This window comes from Rutidosis leptorrhynchoides, chromosome 2 (genome assembly GCF_046630445.1).
Source record: "Rutidosis leptorrhynchoides isolate AG116_Rl617_1_P2 chromosome 2, CSIRO_AGI_Rlap_v1, whole genome shotgun sequence".
Classification (NCBI taxonomy): Eukaryota; Viridiplantae; Streptophyta; class Magnoliopsida; order Asterales; family Asteraceae; genus Rutidosis; species Rutidosis leptorrhynchoides.
The window spans coordinates 515,548,016-515,563,851 of record NC_092334.1 but is presented as its reverse complement, the minus strand read 5'-3'; the positions used below and the strand labels follow the sequence as shown (position 1 = coordinate 515,563,851).

General features: G+C 35.6%; 1 protein-coding gene across 2 annotated transcripts; it reads right to left on the bottom strand.

Moving 5' to 3' along the window:
* Window positions 1–5,957: 5,957 nt before the first annotated feature.
* Window positions 5,958–11,510, bottom strand: LOC139894546 (calcium-dependent protein kinase 1-like). 2 transcript variants are annotated; one of them, XM_071877901.1, is made up of 8 exons: window positions 11,435–11,510; window positions 9,616–10,501; window positions 9,121–9,264; window positions 8,412–8,564; window positions 8,108–8,223; window positions 7,663–7,830; window positions 7,290–7,511; window positions 5,958–6,232 (listed from the first exon to the last, which is right to left on the bottom strand). In XM_071877901.1, the coding sequence occupies exons 2-8, from the start codon at window positions 10,394–10,396 to the stop codon at window positions 6,113–6,115; spliced, it is 1,704 nt and encodes a 567-aa protein (XP_071734002.1). In that variant the 5' UTR covers window positions 10,397–10,501; window positions 11,435–11,510; the 3' UTR covers window positions 5,958–6,112. The 2 variants fall into 2 exon arrangements, with proteins under 2 accessions (XP_071734002.1, XP_071734001.1); XM_071877900.1 differs by lacking the exon at window positions 11,435–11,510 and adding an exon at window positions 11,213–11,336.
* Between the last annotated feature and the right edge of the window lie 4,326 nt (window positions 11,511–15,836).

The window sequence follows — 15,836 nt, the reverse complement described above, 5'->3', positions numbered from 1 at the left end:
GGTTAATACGGTGGCTTATTTGATTAATAGGGGATCCTCAACACCATTGGGTTTCCAAATTCCTGAGGAAGAATGGCTAGGTAAAAAGGTTAGTTATGATCATCTTAGAGTATTTGGGTGTAATGTTTATGTGAAAACCAAAGATATTGATAAAGATAAAGTTGAAGCTATGTCAAAGAAGTGTACGTTCATTGGTTACGGTTCGGATGAGATGGGCTATCATTGTTGGGATAATGAATCTAGAAAGGTTATTCGATCACGTGATGTTACCTTTGATGAAGATTCGGTCTATGGCAAACCAGAAACAAGGAGTCAAAAACTGGATCATGTTATTCTTGATGATGTTTCTCTTGATGATCTAGCGGGTTCTAGTGGGAGTTCGGGGAACAATGAATTGCCGATGGTTCGGATAGCGGTGATAATTTCGAACATAGTGCGAGTTCTAGTGATGAGGAGGCTAATGAAACCGGTCCAACCATACCGGTTGCTCCTATACCTAGACGCTCAACTAGAGTGCCCAAACCTAATCCTAGGTATTCTCCATTAACAAACTACTTGCTCTATACCGAGAACGGTGAAACTGAAAGTTACTTTGAAGCAAGAAATTCCAAAGAATCCATACAATGGGAGCTTGCTATGAAAGAAGAGATGAGGTCACTTGAGAAGAACAAGACTTGGTCACTAGAGAAATTACCTCATGATAAAAAGGCGTTGCAAAACAAATGGGTGTATAGAATAAAGAATGAGTCGGATGGCAAGAAGAGATACAAAGAACAGTTAGTGGTTAAAGGGTTTCAACAAAGGAAAGGGGTTGATTACCAAGAGATATTTCACCGGTGGTGAAGATGACTACTATTCGTTTGGTGCTTTCGTTGGTCGCATACGAGGACTTACATCTACAACAACTAGATGTGAAGACCGCATTCTTACACGGGGATCTTGATGAGGAGATCTACATGAGGCAACCCGAGGACTTTGAGGTAAAGGGTAAAGAGAAGTGGGTTTGTATGTTAAAGAAAAGTTTGTATGGATTGAAGCAAGCACCTCGGCAATGGTACTTGAGATTTGATGAGTTTATGAAGAAGGTTGGTTTTGTAAAATGTGAAGCGGACCATTGTTGTTACTTAAATAAATTCAAGTCTTCTTACATAATCTTATTATTATACGTTGATGACATGTTGCTTGCGGGTTCGGACATGTTCGAGATCAATAAGTTGAAAGGTATGCTTTCAAAAGAGTTCGAGATGAAGGATCTTGGTAGTGCTAAGCAAATACTTGGAATGAGTATTGTGCGTGATCGTGTTAAAGGTGTTCTATACTTGTCTCAATCCAAGTATATTGAGAAAGTAGTAGAAAAGTTTAATGTTGATAAAGCAAAGGCTCGTACTATGCCTTTGGGTAGCGCTATAAAGTTATCGAAGAATCAATCACCTAAAACGGAAGAAGACAAAGCGGAGATGGAAAAGGTTCCGTATAGATCGGCCGTGGGAACTATTATGTATGCCATGGTTTGTACGAGACCGGATATAGCTAATGCATTGGGAGTTGTAAGCCGTTATATGTCTAATCCGGGGAAGGAGCATTGGGAAGCGGTCAAATGGTTGCTTCGTTATTTAAAAGGTACTTCTAGTATGGGATTGTGTTTCACTAAGGGAAATGTTATACTTAGAGGTTATGCGGATGCAAATTTGGGTGGATTTGGTGATTCAGGTAAGAGTACTGCGGGATATGTGTTCATGGTTGGTAAGACGGCAGTTAGTTGGATGTCTAGACTACAAAGAGTGTTGCATTGTCGACCACCGAGGCCGAGTATATGGCTATTGCGGAAGCTTCTAAGGAGCTTGTTTGGTTGAAGAACTTCTTGTGTGAGTTGGGTAAAAGACAAGACAATTGTGTCTTATATTGTGACAACCAAAGTGCAATCAATCTCGCAAAGAGTCCGGTGTTTCATAATCGGACGAAACACATTGATTTGAGGTATCATTTTATTCGAGAACATATTGAAGATGGTACTTTGATATTGGAGAAAGTCCTTGGTATGAAGAATCCCGCGGATATATTTACTAAGGTGGTGTCAATGGACAAGTTGAAGTTTTGCATAGCTTCAACGGGTCTTCTCATGAACTAATGAGAAGGTGGTGACCGACTAGGGAGATAGAGAGATGATGATTCGATTCTAACAAGAAGTGTTGAAGACCTTGTATCGAAAGTCTTCTTATCCGGCGTATGTGATAGGAGTGTGCGTGTCCCAAATGGAGTTTGGCGGTAAAGGGTGCTTTGACAATCTTGGTTAGTTTGGTATGATGGGGTGACAAAATGTGAGTCATAGTTTTGACTATCTTCAAGTGGGAGATTGTTGGATGTGAAGGATATCAAAACAAAGGAGGAGGCGCGCCGCGGCCTTGGAAGGCGCGACGCGGCCTAGCACATGAAACAGAGCATCAGATTGGAAAAACATCTGTCCGGAGATTTTCCTTTAAGGCGCGGCCTCAAATGGCGCGGCGCGGCTAGCGCCTGACGAGCAGTTTCCATATTTAGGTTTTTTCTTGTTATCCAAGGTGTTTTAGCCTATATAAGCATCCTATTGTAACCCTCGGTTGTATCTACAAATTATATCAATAAAATCTCTCTAGTTGGTCCGTGGATTAAAGTAATCGACATTCGATTACATATAACCACGTTAAATCTCGCGTCTTTAATTCTTTAATTATTGTTCTTTCGTTTGTCGATTGTGGAAGGGTAATTCTCTGGAATTACTCTATTGTTTGGGTCCTATAATCCTTACAAACCACACCACACGTCGTGCCAACAACTCACACTTCTTCCATTACCAACCTTCAAATGAAAATAATTATGAGGAAGCATGTTTTCGGCTACTGCTTTGTGGTAAACATCAACAATCGATGACCATGGGCCATATCGAAGTTAGTACCATGAATGGACTTAATTACCTTGACCCACATATCGTCCGGAGAGCAAATGTATCGCCAACGCGATTAAATAATTAAGGCTAAGTTGAAAGCCTTTAAACTACCAATATTCAACCCGCCATGAGAGCACGGGGTGAGAATATGATTCCACTTGATCCATGCTATTTTTCTCTTTGAAATATTACTACCCCGAAAGAATCTAGCTCTAATTGCTTCTAGATTTTTTAAAACCGTTTTCAAGCATTTGAAGAGAGACATGAAATAAATCCCAATGCTACTTAAAATTGATTTTAAAAGGGTGAGTCTACCACCCAATGATTAAAGACCCACATTCCAAGATGCGAGTCGATTATGAAACAAAACTCAATCCCTATTCCTAGAATAAAGAGAAATCATTTCTCCACCCAGAGTGAAACCCCAAGAGTAGAGAAAGTCTTCATGTCTCAATGTTCTATGGATAGAGAGATTGTTTCCGAATGGACCTTCGACCAATAAGTAGGTTAAAAAAAGGTGAAGCGCCATGAAATTGATAGAAGCAAATTTCCATGAATTTTAAACATGTCTGAAGTTCAATTTAGGCTCTAAGCAACAGTCAAGTCGCCACTTAATATGATAAGAATTTACTAAACTTAACTAAATCTTACTTGTGAATCGATTCACTCCCTCTGAAAATAACTTTATCATTATAATTTTCTAAGTATTTTTTTTTCTTCAGTTTTGACCTTAAATAATTTTATTTAGGTTAAAGGTATCAAATAGTTTTATACTTTTATTTTTGTTCTAATGTAGGCAATATATCCAAAAAAAAATACATGTGTAGTTCACATACTTTCAAAAAGTGTTTTAATGTAGGCTATTGGTGAGCAGTTACCCACGTGTGCTGTCCTTGAAGCTAACGAACGTCAACATTTAGGCGTTTTTAGGATACGATTTCTTCATGAAAGTTGTTCTAATTCCATCACCTAACATTCGTGAACTAAAATCAAGATTTGAAAATTTGAGAAACGATCCAATTGAATTGTTGACCAAAATCTCGTAAACTTTGACATTTCTATCTGCTATTCAGAGATGAATTTTAACACGATCTGATGCAACACGAAGCTTGAAGTAGTAATCAGGAACGTGAAACTCTAATCAATTCGATCTATGAATGCTTCTTGTTAACGTCCGTTAGCCCTAGGGACTACACACGCAGGTAACCAGACACTAATAGCCTACACTATAACACTTTTTGAAAGTATGTGTTCTGGGCAAGGTTGAAAATGACGCGAGACGGGGACGAAACGGTAGTGACCTCAAAATGTCGCAATGGAAAAAAGGGACAGAGACGGGGTCGAAACGGATATTGACTAATGTTGACTTATATATATATAAATATATATTTACACATATTTTAGAGCTAAAAAACATTCGTTGAAAAGTTTGTACCTATAATTGCTATTAGCGTAAATATAATACAAAATGGAATACTAAACTAAGTGAATTTTGATTGCTTTGACACACTTATGACCGATTTTAACAGAATTTCTGTCTTTTGACCGGCGTTGACCCAATATTTCCTGCATTTGACCTGACTTTTGACCGTTTACCGGCTTATAAGAAAACGGGACGGGGTCGAAACGGTTTAGTCACCAAAACGCCGCAACGGGCGTCGCAACGGGCGCCGTTTACAACAGTGGTTCTGGGTATATAGCCTACACTGGAATAAAAATAAAAGTATAAAATTATTTGGTAGCCTTAACCCTTTTATTTATTATGATATATAATACGAAGTACTTGATAAAAAAAATTGAAAATTGGGTGAATGAAAAAAGGTTTAAAACCAATCTATTCATATTAATATTATATATATTGTACTACATAAATAAAAATACTTAAAATCAGATTTTGAGAAATAATGACTTTAAGTCAAAACGATGTAATCTATATAGTCATATAAAGCTCTAAAATGATGATATCATCATTAAGCTAATTACCCTTTAATTTATGATGTCATAATTATATATTAATTTAATTAAAAAATAATACGAAATCATTTATAAAAGAAAATATTAATCTATCCTAAATTGTAATTTTAATTTTGTAAAAAATTTTGAAAGGCATTTATTACTAATAAAAATTATTATTATTATTAAAAATATAAATACTTAACTTTGAGCGAACATTATTATTATTATTTACTTATAATATAATAATTATAATTAAATTATAATTATTATATTATTAAAATTCAAATATGGATTCTTTTTACGAAATTAATTACGTTAGATATGTATGCGAAAATACATGTCTCTATATATTTGTAAAAATAGCGACGAGCTTCTTAGTCAAACGGGTCATTAAAATAAATGAGTTTAGCATTTACATTCACTTAATACTTAAAATATGTTATTAAATTGTTTCGATTAAACAAACCCGTAATTTTACGGGTCATTTCACTAGTTATTTTAGAAAAGGGGTAATAATATCTATGAATTGGCAAGGTAGATTGTTTGTACTATATTTGTTAATGAAAATTGGCAATGGCTAAAAGTCAATTTGTTAATATCCACATACCCAAAAACCACTTTGAATTGTCCCTTAATGCATTCCACATTTGATAAGCAATGCAATGTAGATAAATGATACTGCTTTACCATGTCATACTTTTCAAGAACCAAATTTCCACCTCTAACAGTTTAGTGTCACCATTTATGTCGTATTCACATATTCATTTAAAAAGCTTAAACTTGTAAAAAATTGAAAAATAAAATATTGGTACACAACAACATATCAGTGTTCTAACATTAGTAAACAACTACCTCCTACTTTTTTTATGATGCAGAACACGTGTGTATTGTCAGTAGACATTACAAAACAGCCAACAAATATTGTACAGGCAAAAATAAAAGCAAAAAATAGGATCACAATTTGATATATCTTTTTATCCACTGTGATTCATTCTCAAGATATATATAGTTTTGTTCTTGTACATACCAATGATAAATGTATATTTATCCTTGAAACGAAGGGTTATAAAAACACCCATAAACCACATTGTTCTCTTCAACATTTATAAAATTACTGGTAATCATAATACATAATAATAGAGCATAATTAAGTTTGCAGAATAAATTAACTTCAAGCTCAAAAATGAAAACACAAAACGAGACCGGGAAAAAAAAAAAAAAAAAAAAGTATATTCAAAATTTAAATGCTTCTCTGAACTTGATACTGAAACTATTGTCAAGGCTTTTCTTTGGGCCAGAAGCCGTAGTTCCTTGCATCATGGCTACAAACTCATTGTAGTCTATGCGCCCATCCTGTGTTAAAAGAAAGAAAATATAAAAAAAAAAATAGACATGCTTACAGTCAGAGGTGGCAATTTTGACCCATTTACTCATTAATGGGTCAACTTGGGAGATGTTTTACTGTCAACAGGTCAAAAATCTGCCTGAAATAAAACGGGTCAAAACTTGCCCTAAATCTGTTTTAGAGATAATTAGGCCAAATATGAACAGCCTATCCCACTTTTAACAATAGCAAAATTTACAACATACTTTTAAAGCCATCATATATACCAATAATAATAACTTCAAGTTTCATCAATCATGTATTCTCATTTTATACAAACAATAGTAACATAACTCAACAATTTACCTCATGGTTACTCTGATTGGTAAAAATATAGAAGTATGCTGTTTTTTGGTATGTTTCTTACAATTGGTATAACTTATAAGTGTGAAACTATGTTGCGATTTAAAAATAGTATCCTTTATTTTATTGCATAGAACCTCTCAAGTTTGGAGATTAAGATTAAATGCTCTTCCGGTCCGTTGGAATTTGTCCTCGAAAGGCTTAGAGATTAATTCGATCGTTTGTCCGGTTTGTTCTAATGGTGTATAGACACGGGATCATGTTTTTTTCGAATGTTCGTTGGCTTTAGATCTTTGGCATCGATTGCGGGTTTGGCTTGATTGCTCTATGCCTCAATTTATTTCATGGGATACGTTCATTGAATGGCTTGAGGGGGTTCGATTATCAGCTTCTATCAAGAATCGTATTATAGCTTCGGTGATTACGTTGCTTTGGGCGATTTGGAGATTCAGAAACGGCATTGTTTTTAACGATTCTGTTTGTTATAGAAGTAGTCTTTTTGATGTTATTAGATTACTTCGTTTTCGTTGGATTTGTTTTCGTTGGATTAAAAATAGGGGTCATTTAGTTTCTAATTGGAACTTATGGCTTGCTTTGCCTTTGTATTTTCTCCCTGGAGCGTTTTTATATTATAATCATTTTTTGGCCGTTAAAAAAAAGAAAGAAAAAGAAAAATACTTTTAATATTATAATATAAAATATGAAATGTAGAGAAGAACTTACGTTGTCTTGGTCTACGTCTTGAATCAATTCTTCAAGGTGAGCATCTATGCCAAACTCGTCACATGCTTGTTGAAGCTCATCAGCAGTTATATAACCACTTCCATCTTTATCAAAATACGAAAAAGCCGCAAATAGATGATCTTCTCTTTCAATTTTGTTCAGATGCAACGTTGCAGCAACAAACTCACCATAATCTATTGTTCCACTATTATCTACATCTGCCTGTTTCACAAACAACGAGCCGTGATTAATTTTCAATCCTATCCAGAAACTTTTCAACTTTAAAAATGCTACTCGGATTGATAAAAGAGTTCTAATAAATTAAAACCCGTAACTCCGTAACTAATATAACTGTTTTTGATTAGAGGCTTACTGCTTGCATGAGATCGTAAATTTCTGACTCCTTAAGGTTAGCGCCGACTCTTTTTAATCCAGCCTTAAGTTCATCAAAAGTAATTTGACCACTGTTGTCTGTATCGATCATTTGAAACATTTGCTTTAGACCAGCTATTTCTTCTTCAGACATGCTCTCTGCTATAACCTGCAACGATAGAGTAAAAATAAATAAATACGCACTACTCAGAGAAAAAAAATTATATGATGCCCTTTGACTATATTAAGTCAACAAGATATATTTTCAAATTCATAACCATGGTTGCAAATGGCGGTTGCGTCGGTTTGGTGACTAGCCCGTCCCGATTCAAAGAAATACGTTTATGTTGGGCAACAGTCAAAAGTCAAACTTTTAGAAATATGCTGGTTTACTTCATTGCTAAAACTGCATACTTGGCCTGTGGGGCCTACAAAGTCAAACTTACTCTTAGAGCCATTTTCTTTAGCTTGTTCATGGCTGAAAATTGTTTCATTCGACTTAGGACTGCAGAGTCGAGAGGCTTATCGGGAGCCACACCCTCAACTTGAACCCATGGATGGCCTGTAAAAATAGTCAAAAGTCAAAACCGTACACGGTTAACTTGGCCTGTTTTGATGTAACCTAAATAACTTACCTATTTCATGCATGTCAATTTAAAGTAATATTACACGAGAGACTTATTTTCCCATATTTACTGACATAATATAGGGAAATATATGATTGTTAAGGAATGCGAGAACGAGACTCACATAAAACTTCATGTGCAGTTAATCGTTTTTTTGGGTCTCGAATAAGCATTCTTCTCACAAGATCTTTTGCTCCTTCGGAAATACTTGGCCATGGATCAGATGAGAAATCAAGATCACCTTGCAAGACTTGTTCAAATATTTCTTGTTCCGTTTCTATATACGCATAAGCCCATAACCAAGTTATAAAAAAGAAAAATTAGAATATGTACAAACTACAAAGATTATATCACAAATAGGTATAGAAAATTAGAGATTAGCCCCCAGGCCTGTTTCAAATTACAAAAAGTTTCATTCCATCGCAAAGTTAACATTTTTTCATATTTTATAGAGTTAACATTACCTATCTGTTCATTACTCCATTGTCATAATTACACATTACCTCAATATTCTGCGTTTTTCATTCTTGTAGGGGAATCACATCTAATCAAAGGATAATGGATCTACGTTTTAACTAGAATCTAGAACAAGGCAAGACAAAAAGTCAACTTTTGACCGACTTTGACCTGACTTTCTAGCGTTGACCGACTAATTAGACGTTTTTGGATGGGCGGGATGGGCTAGTCACCAAACTGCCGCAAACGGCCGTCAAAACCGCCGTTTGCAACCATGAACTAGATCCAACGTTTTGTATAATTAGTAATATGTAAAAGATATGTACCACTACTAAAAATAACTGAAATAACCGTTTTCTGAAAAAAAACATACTGACCAGCCCAAAAAGGAGGTACTCCACTCAATAGGATGTAAACGATTACACCAGCACTCCAAACATCTGCTTCAGGACCATATCGTTTTTTCAAGACTTCTGGTGCAACATAATACGGGCTGCCAACCACATCATTAAACGTTTCACCTATGAAAGCAAAACAGTTATTCGAAAGCTAAAAAAAGTGTGCACAATCTTAAAAGATTACTAATTTGGGAGCAAAATAAACTATTTATGTGAAAATGGGTCGATATTTTTGATTTCCAACCGAGAATGGAAAAGATTTAAATGAGTAACTAAAACGGAAACGGGATAGATTTGAATTCTCAACAACAGATACTAAAGGTGTGTGAATATGTATTTCGTTTTCAAAAGTTTCTGCCTATAAGCGACTAAATGTCTATTTATCTAGATTTGATTCTTCAACATGTAACAAGGCATTTTGAAAACACAGACCGAAAATCCAAAAATTTGAGCAAAATAACTCAAAGTATATACCTGGCTTGAAGAAAACCGATAATCCAAAATCAATAGTTTTGAGAAGTGAATCTTCTTTCTTATCAACAAGCAAAAAATTTTCGGGTTTTAAATCCCTATGGATCACCCCTAAAGAATGACAAGTCTCCACAACTCCAACAATCGTTCTTGTAAGCTCAGAGGCCTTTTTTTCAGTATAATGTCCGCGTTGAATAATCCTATCGAAAAGCTCACCCCCCGCACACAATTCCATAACAACATGAACTGCTATTGCATCCTCATAAGCCCCTTTAATTGCTATGACGTTTGGGTGGCCCGCCAAATGATGCATTATTTGAATTTCCCGTCTCACATCCTCAACATCATCATCGGTCAACAACTTCCTCTTTGCAATCGATTTACAAGCGTAATGGGTACCCGTGGCTTTTTCTATACAAAGAAAAGTTGTACCGAATTGCCCTTGTCCTAATTTCTTTCCTAAAGTGAAAAACTCTTTTAAATTCCCGGTTTTTCTTTGTAAAACGGAATCTGTACGAAGCCCGGCACTCGAGACCCTTTTCATTTCCGGAACTTTTTTGGGTTTCGCAGGCTGTTCTTCTTTCTTCTTTTCAGGTTTTGGGATTTGCATTTGTTCAGGTGGTTCTTGAACGGGTAAAGGGGATTCGGGTTGTTTGCTATGAGTTGAAGATTCCCCATAACGGGTCGTTTGAACATCTTCGGGTGGGGTTCTCCACATTGCAGCTGAAACTGACTGAATAAATCCGTTTTTCGAAATATTTGGTCCAACACAAGTATTCCCCATTGTGCCTCAAATCACTTTTCAAGATTCAAGATACCTCTTTTTCTACTTTTTCAACATAAAGATCCAATTTTTCCACAAAGTTTGCTCAAATGATCCTAAACTTCACTATAAAACACCCAAGAATTTAAAGTCAAAACCCACTTCAATTCAGTCCAAGATTGTCAAAACAAGATAATAATATGTTAACTTCTTAAACATAAAGATTCAATATTTCACCGAGCATTTTGCCCAACCAAACAAAGATCCAAACTTTATCAAATACCCAAAAAAAAAAAAAAAAAAAAAAAATCAACCCCAGTTTAATTCACTCCAGGATTGTCAAAGCAAGATCATAAGTTGAATTTCTCAAACAAAAAGATCCAATCTTTCATCAAGTTTTAAGCTCAATCAAACAAAGATCTAAACTTTATCTAAGACCCGTCAAATTAAAGTCAAACCCACTTCAATTGACTCTAATATAATCAAAACAACATCATAATCTCAACTCAAATTACCAGTAACAAAGCAATATTCAACTGAGCTACAATTTAATTCAGCTTCTATAAACATTACCAATTTATTATATCAATAACTAACAGCTACAAGCAGTATATATACATATACATAAATTGTAATTGTAATTGTAATTGAAATTGAAATTGAAATTGAAATTGAAATTGAAATTGGAAGACTAAAGAATTGGCAATCAAAAGTCAAACAAAAATTGAAATGTTGAAATAAAAGGGGAATGGTCAAAGCATCTAAATCTAATAATTAGTACTAGAAATGAAAAAGGGTTAAGAGATCTTGATAAGAATAAGACAAATGGATACTTACCAGATAGCTATGGAGGATTCAAATGAGTGGGACAGATGTTGAATTAGTCCTAAACATTTAATTTTAATTTTAAATTAATTTAAATATCATGGGTTTTGATTATTGATTAGTTCAAGGGAATGAGTGAGGAAACATACATACTGTAAGACATGTTGGATAATACAGTAATTTATTAAGGAGTAGTATAGATAGATTCGACTTGTTTGTTAAACATCATCAGACCTTTGATTCAAACGGACACGATGAACGCGGTTCCTTCAATCCCCCCGAAATTAGCGTCTGATTCTTTTTACAAAACGGGTCTTTTTTATTTTTGTGTTTTTTATAGGTAAATAAATAAATAATACTGTACTCACTAATAATAAAAAAAAAAGTTGATGAGCTATTCGAAATCCACTCGTTAAAGACTCAATTTGAGATGAGTTTAATGAGCTTATGAGCTCGGGTTTGAGCTTGAGCATTATCTAGAGTTTCTTTATTAATCGATTTCCGGTTCGAGTTTTTTACATCGAACTCGAACAAACTCACAAGTCTATCTGTCTATACGAGTATTCTTTTATATACACTTTTTTTTACGAAAAACACACATACACAACAACAACAACAAAACTCAATACCACATGGTCCACATGCGTGGCGTATGGGGGATGTGAGATGTAGACAACTCTTCCTCTATCTTTGAATAAAGAGAAGTCATTTTTCCACCCAGAGTGATACACTCTAAAAAGTAGAGAAAGTCATCTCTCTCTCTCTCTCTCTCTCTTCGACGGATAAAGAGATTGCTTCCGAATTTATGCTCTAAGTGGCAGTCAAGTCGTCAATAAATCGACGTTTGTTGTTGACTCAATCAATAGAAGCCAAGAAAAACATATATACACAAATAGAAATAATTCATCACGAAACTCGAACTCAACCTCAAAATTACTCAGTTACTTTGATATCGTTATATCAAAAACCCTTTGTTCGTTATTTGTTTGTTTAAAATATAATATAAAATTATATATATGTGTGTGTGTAAACAAATTGAAAAACCTAACTTGAACTTGTTAATTTCAAACAACCAAACTCGAGATTGACATTATAAGATTGAAACGAATTGAGCTCTTTAAATTTAAGGAGTCGTGCTCAAACTCGACTCGACTCGTTTACAACCATGCTAAACTTATTTTCTGTTGTTATCGTAGTTCATCTGATGGAGTGCGAAGAACTACTAAACAAGTCAAATATTGGTGTTGCTGAATAATTTTGCGAGTGAGAGATAAAATCTCGTTACGGAAAATTATGCTAGATCATCATTTCTCGATCGCGAAACTTTTGCCTTGTCGATCCTCATGATTAGGACTTCGTGCACAAAAAATATAAAGAAAAATCTATGGTTGGCGCCCGTGGAGTAAACTCTTCTCCGTGTTTAGAGTTGAGATATAACCACGTTAAATCCACACGTCGTTTATCTTGATTTTATCATTATGCTATAATTATTCGTTCGTCGTTGTGGGTTTATGATCGTGGAAGATCATGTTTCTTGGTTAGGGTCCTCACGAATTCTTAACAAGTGGTATTAGGCACGATGGCGAATTGAAAGCAAGGGTTTTTTTTGATATAGTTGATGATTCGGTTTTTCATCAAGGATATTAATCGACGGGTTTAGGGATTTGTCTTGCAACATGTATCGAGATCGGGTGACTCAGTTGTTCGCGATAAACTTAGGGGTATGTCTGTGTATCAAAGAAGAGTTGATCACATTGGGACTCAGGTAACGGTTCTGAAAAGTTATGATGAAGTTGGTTGCGACAGTTGTAGTATGATGGTGGGTTTTTTTTGCTAAGGGTTATGGAGTTAGGGGCCGGGTCGATGGGTTCCTTGCAGAGAAATTTTCTGAAGATCCGGGTAATCGGATCTGAGTTCTTGTTCCACGCTATCCCGTGCGAAGGAACGATTGAACTAAATTCGGATGTTCATGCGCAACTATAAGAGAAAGTTCATAGCAGGTTCGTTAACCGTTGGATCAACTTGAGTTTTAGGCCGTAGCTAGCAGACACATGGGTTTATATGTGGTAAAACGTTGAGGCTGATCAGACTATTCGATTTTCAGATACCAAGTTTTGAATTTGGCGATTTCAGGATGAACTTTTCAAGTTTGATGACGCGAGCGCGAGGCGGTTTCATATTTGTGAAACTTCGAGTGATATGAGCTGTGTTTTCGGGGATGTTGCTTGTTACGGGAGCTCAATAGGGTGGTTTAACTCTGATTTGGGATGTGTTGTAATGAACGAGGTACATCGGTTTGAAAAGTCGACAGTGAGAGTTATCGGGGAAGTTAGGTGCTTGCGGCGTTTGAAACGAGATAATCAAAGTTTTTAGTCTGATATTTCAAGATGCTTGGAAGATGTTGTTGAACTTGAGCTTTCTAGGATTGTTGAGGGTTTCTGGAACTCGGTGTGAGTTTGATAATCGACGGAAGTTATCGAGCTAATGGGTGTTAGTCGACTAGTAGAGTTGTAGAGATGATTATGTGACGTTGTTCTCCAAATTTTTCAAGGTTGGTGTGATGATTTCGGGTAACAGTAGGGCTTTGAATACTTGTTTTACTCTCCAACGACAAAGTAATTTGCGAATGACTGGTGGTACGAACCAAGTTTCTTTTCAAGTAGTCGTGGTTTATTTCTTACTCGTTAAGTGGGGGCGTGCTTGGGTGTAAGGAAGGGTTTTATGAAATTCATATCGCTATGTGGAAGTCAGTGTACCGGCAAAAAAGAAGAAGGTTGAAAAAGGTGGTGATTGTGTTCTCACTAGGGTATCTTTATGAATGGTCTACAAAGGCGGTTGTTGGGGGTATTCTTATTGTTGGTTAAGAAAATCATAGATAGATGAGATATTATGTACGAGTGATCGTCGACATGTGGGTTTGGGATTGGACGTCTCTAGAGCGATGGTTGAGGCAGTGTTGTCTCATGAAAGAATCCTATACATTGGAGTTTCACATACTCCGATGGTGGCGAAGGAAACTGAGATAGCTCAAGCTACTAACTATACGATTGGATTATCGCTCAATGGTGTTTTTGGTGTCGAAAGACTTCATTCCATTGTAGGTTTGCGATGGGAATGTGGTGTGATTATGGTGTCTCATCCATCGATATTAAAATGAGTTGTTAATCGGCTAATCTAGAGTTATTGTGAGTTGTATAAACATAGGTGACGGGTTGGCGAAGGTTGAGTTTGTTTAATGTTTCCTTCGAGTGAGAGATTGTTGGAGTACGAAGAAGAATTAAACAAGTCAAAAATTGGTGTTGCTGAAGAATTTCGCGAGTGGGAGATAAAAGCTCGCTACTGGAAATTATGCTAGATCGTAATCTCGCAAACGCAAAACTTTTGCCTTGTTGATCCTCGCGATCGTGAAAAGGCTACTGGGCTGGCAGAATTTTAACGAGTTTAAGACTTCATGTTTGCTTCTAATTCGTTGTAGTTGAGCACTACAAATACATCTTATGTACTTGTAACCTATGTGCACGAAAATTATAAAGGAAAATGTATGGTTTGTGTAACAACCCTGCTATTTCCGTTAAGCTTCGTTAACCGTCTGTTAAGTTATTTGACGGAACTTATTTGCGTTTTGTGTATTTAAGCGAACTAAATGCATATTTAGTTCTTGGAGGACTACTTTAATTAATATGGGATTATATTAATTAGAAAACTTATTTCATGATTTGAAATACAAAGAAAACGATACGGTTTTAAGAACTGCAACAGATGTCTTTCGGGACTGCGAAATGTTTGGTTTTTAATAAAATAATTATTTTTAATAATTATTAACTTTGAGAAAAACTTATTTAATTTATTATTAATCTAATGAATTGAACTTGGTGGATTGCGTTTTAACGAACGGTTAACGTTCCAGGAACTCGATACGGTTAACGCCACTCGAAACGGATCACCCGATAGCAAGTAACTTATCTGTAAGATGCAACTAACATTGTAAAAAGGGAAATTGATCAAAATGGCCTTATTTTTTAAAGTTATCAACAATATGCCCTCAAAAATTTGAAATTGCAAGAAATATCCTCTGTTCACGCATTACGCATCACGCACTACACATGATGCGTGCATGCCCATTCGTGTTGCGTGTGTATGAGATATTCAGTGAGACAACAATTTTTCCTCGCAAACTCGCACCACGCACCAAGCACTGCCGACGGTGCGTGGTGCTTGGTCTTTGGTGTCAATATGTCAGAACTTTCAATGGACATATTTTTTGACTTGTAACTCCGATTTAGTCACCTTTTTTTTTGAAATCGTGTATTTTTTGAGATCTATCCATTGGAAAACTGCCATAGGCGGTTTGTCCCAAAAAAAAATTCGAAACGGAGACTTGAAGACCTTCAAATTTCCTTTTTTTAATTTTAACTTTTAAACGCAATTTTGACCATTGATAAGTATAACACCCAGTCAAATTCCATTTTACGGCGTGTTAATCATCGTGTTCCACAATAACAGTTACGCCCTTTATATGAGACGTTTTCCAAAAGCATTTGCATTTATTAATTAAAAGGTTCGATTTAACACAAAATTTGTAAACCGAACAACCAGAATAAATGCGGAAGTAAAAGCAACATTAAAGTTTAAAAAG

Coding starts and splice junctions, on each gene's coding strand:
- LOC139894546 (XM_071877901.1), bottom strand. CDS start 10,396: ATGGGGAATACTTGTGTTGGACCAAATATTTCGAAAAACGGATTTATT. Junction 7,831..8,107: donor TAAAGAAAATGGCTCTAAGA/GTAAGTTTGACT, acceptor CTATCGTTGCAG/GTTATAGCAGAGAGCATGTC. Junction 7,512..7,662: donor TTTACGATCTCATGCAAGCA/GTAAGCCTCTAA, acceptor TTTGTGAAACAG/GCAGATGTAGATAATAGTGG.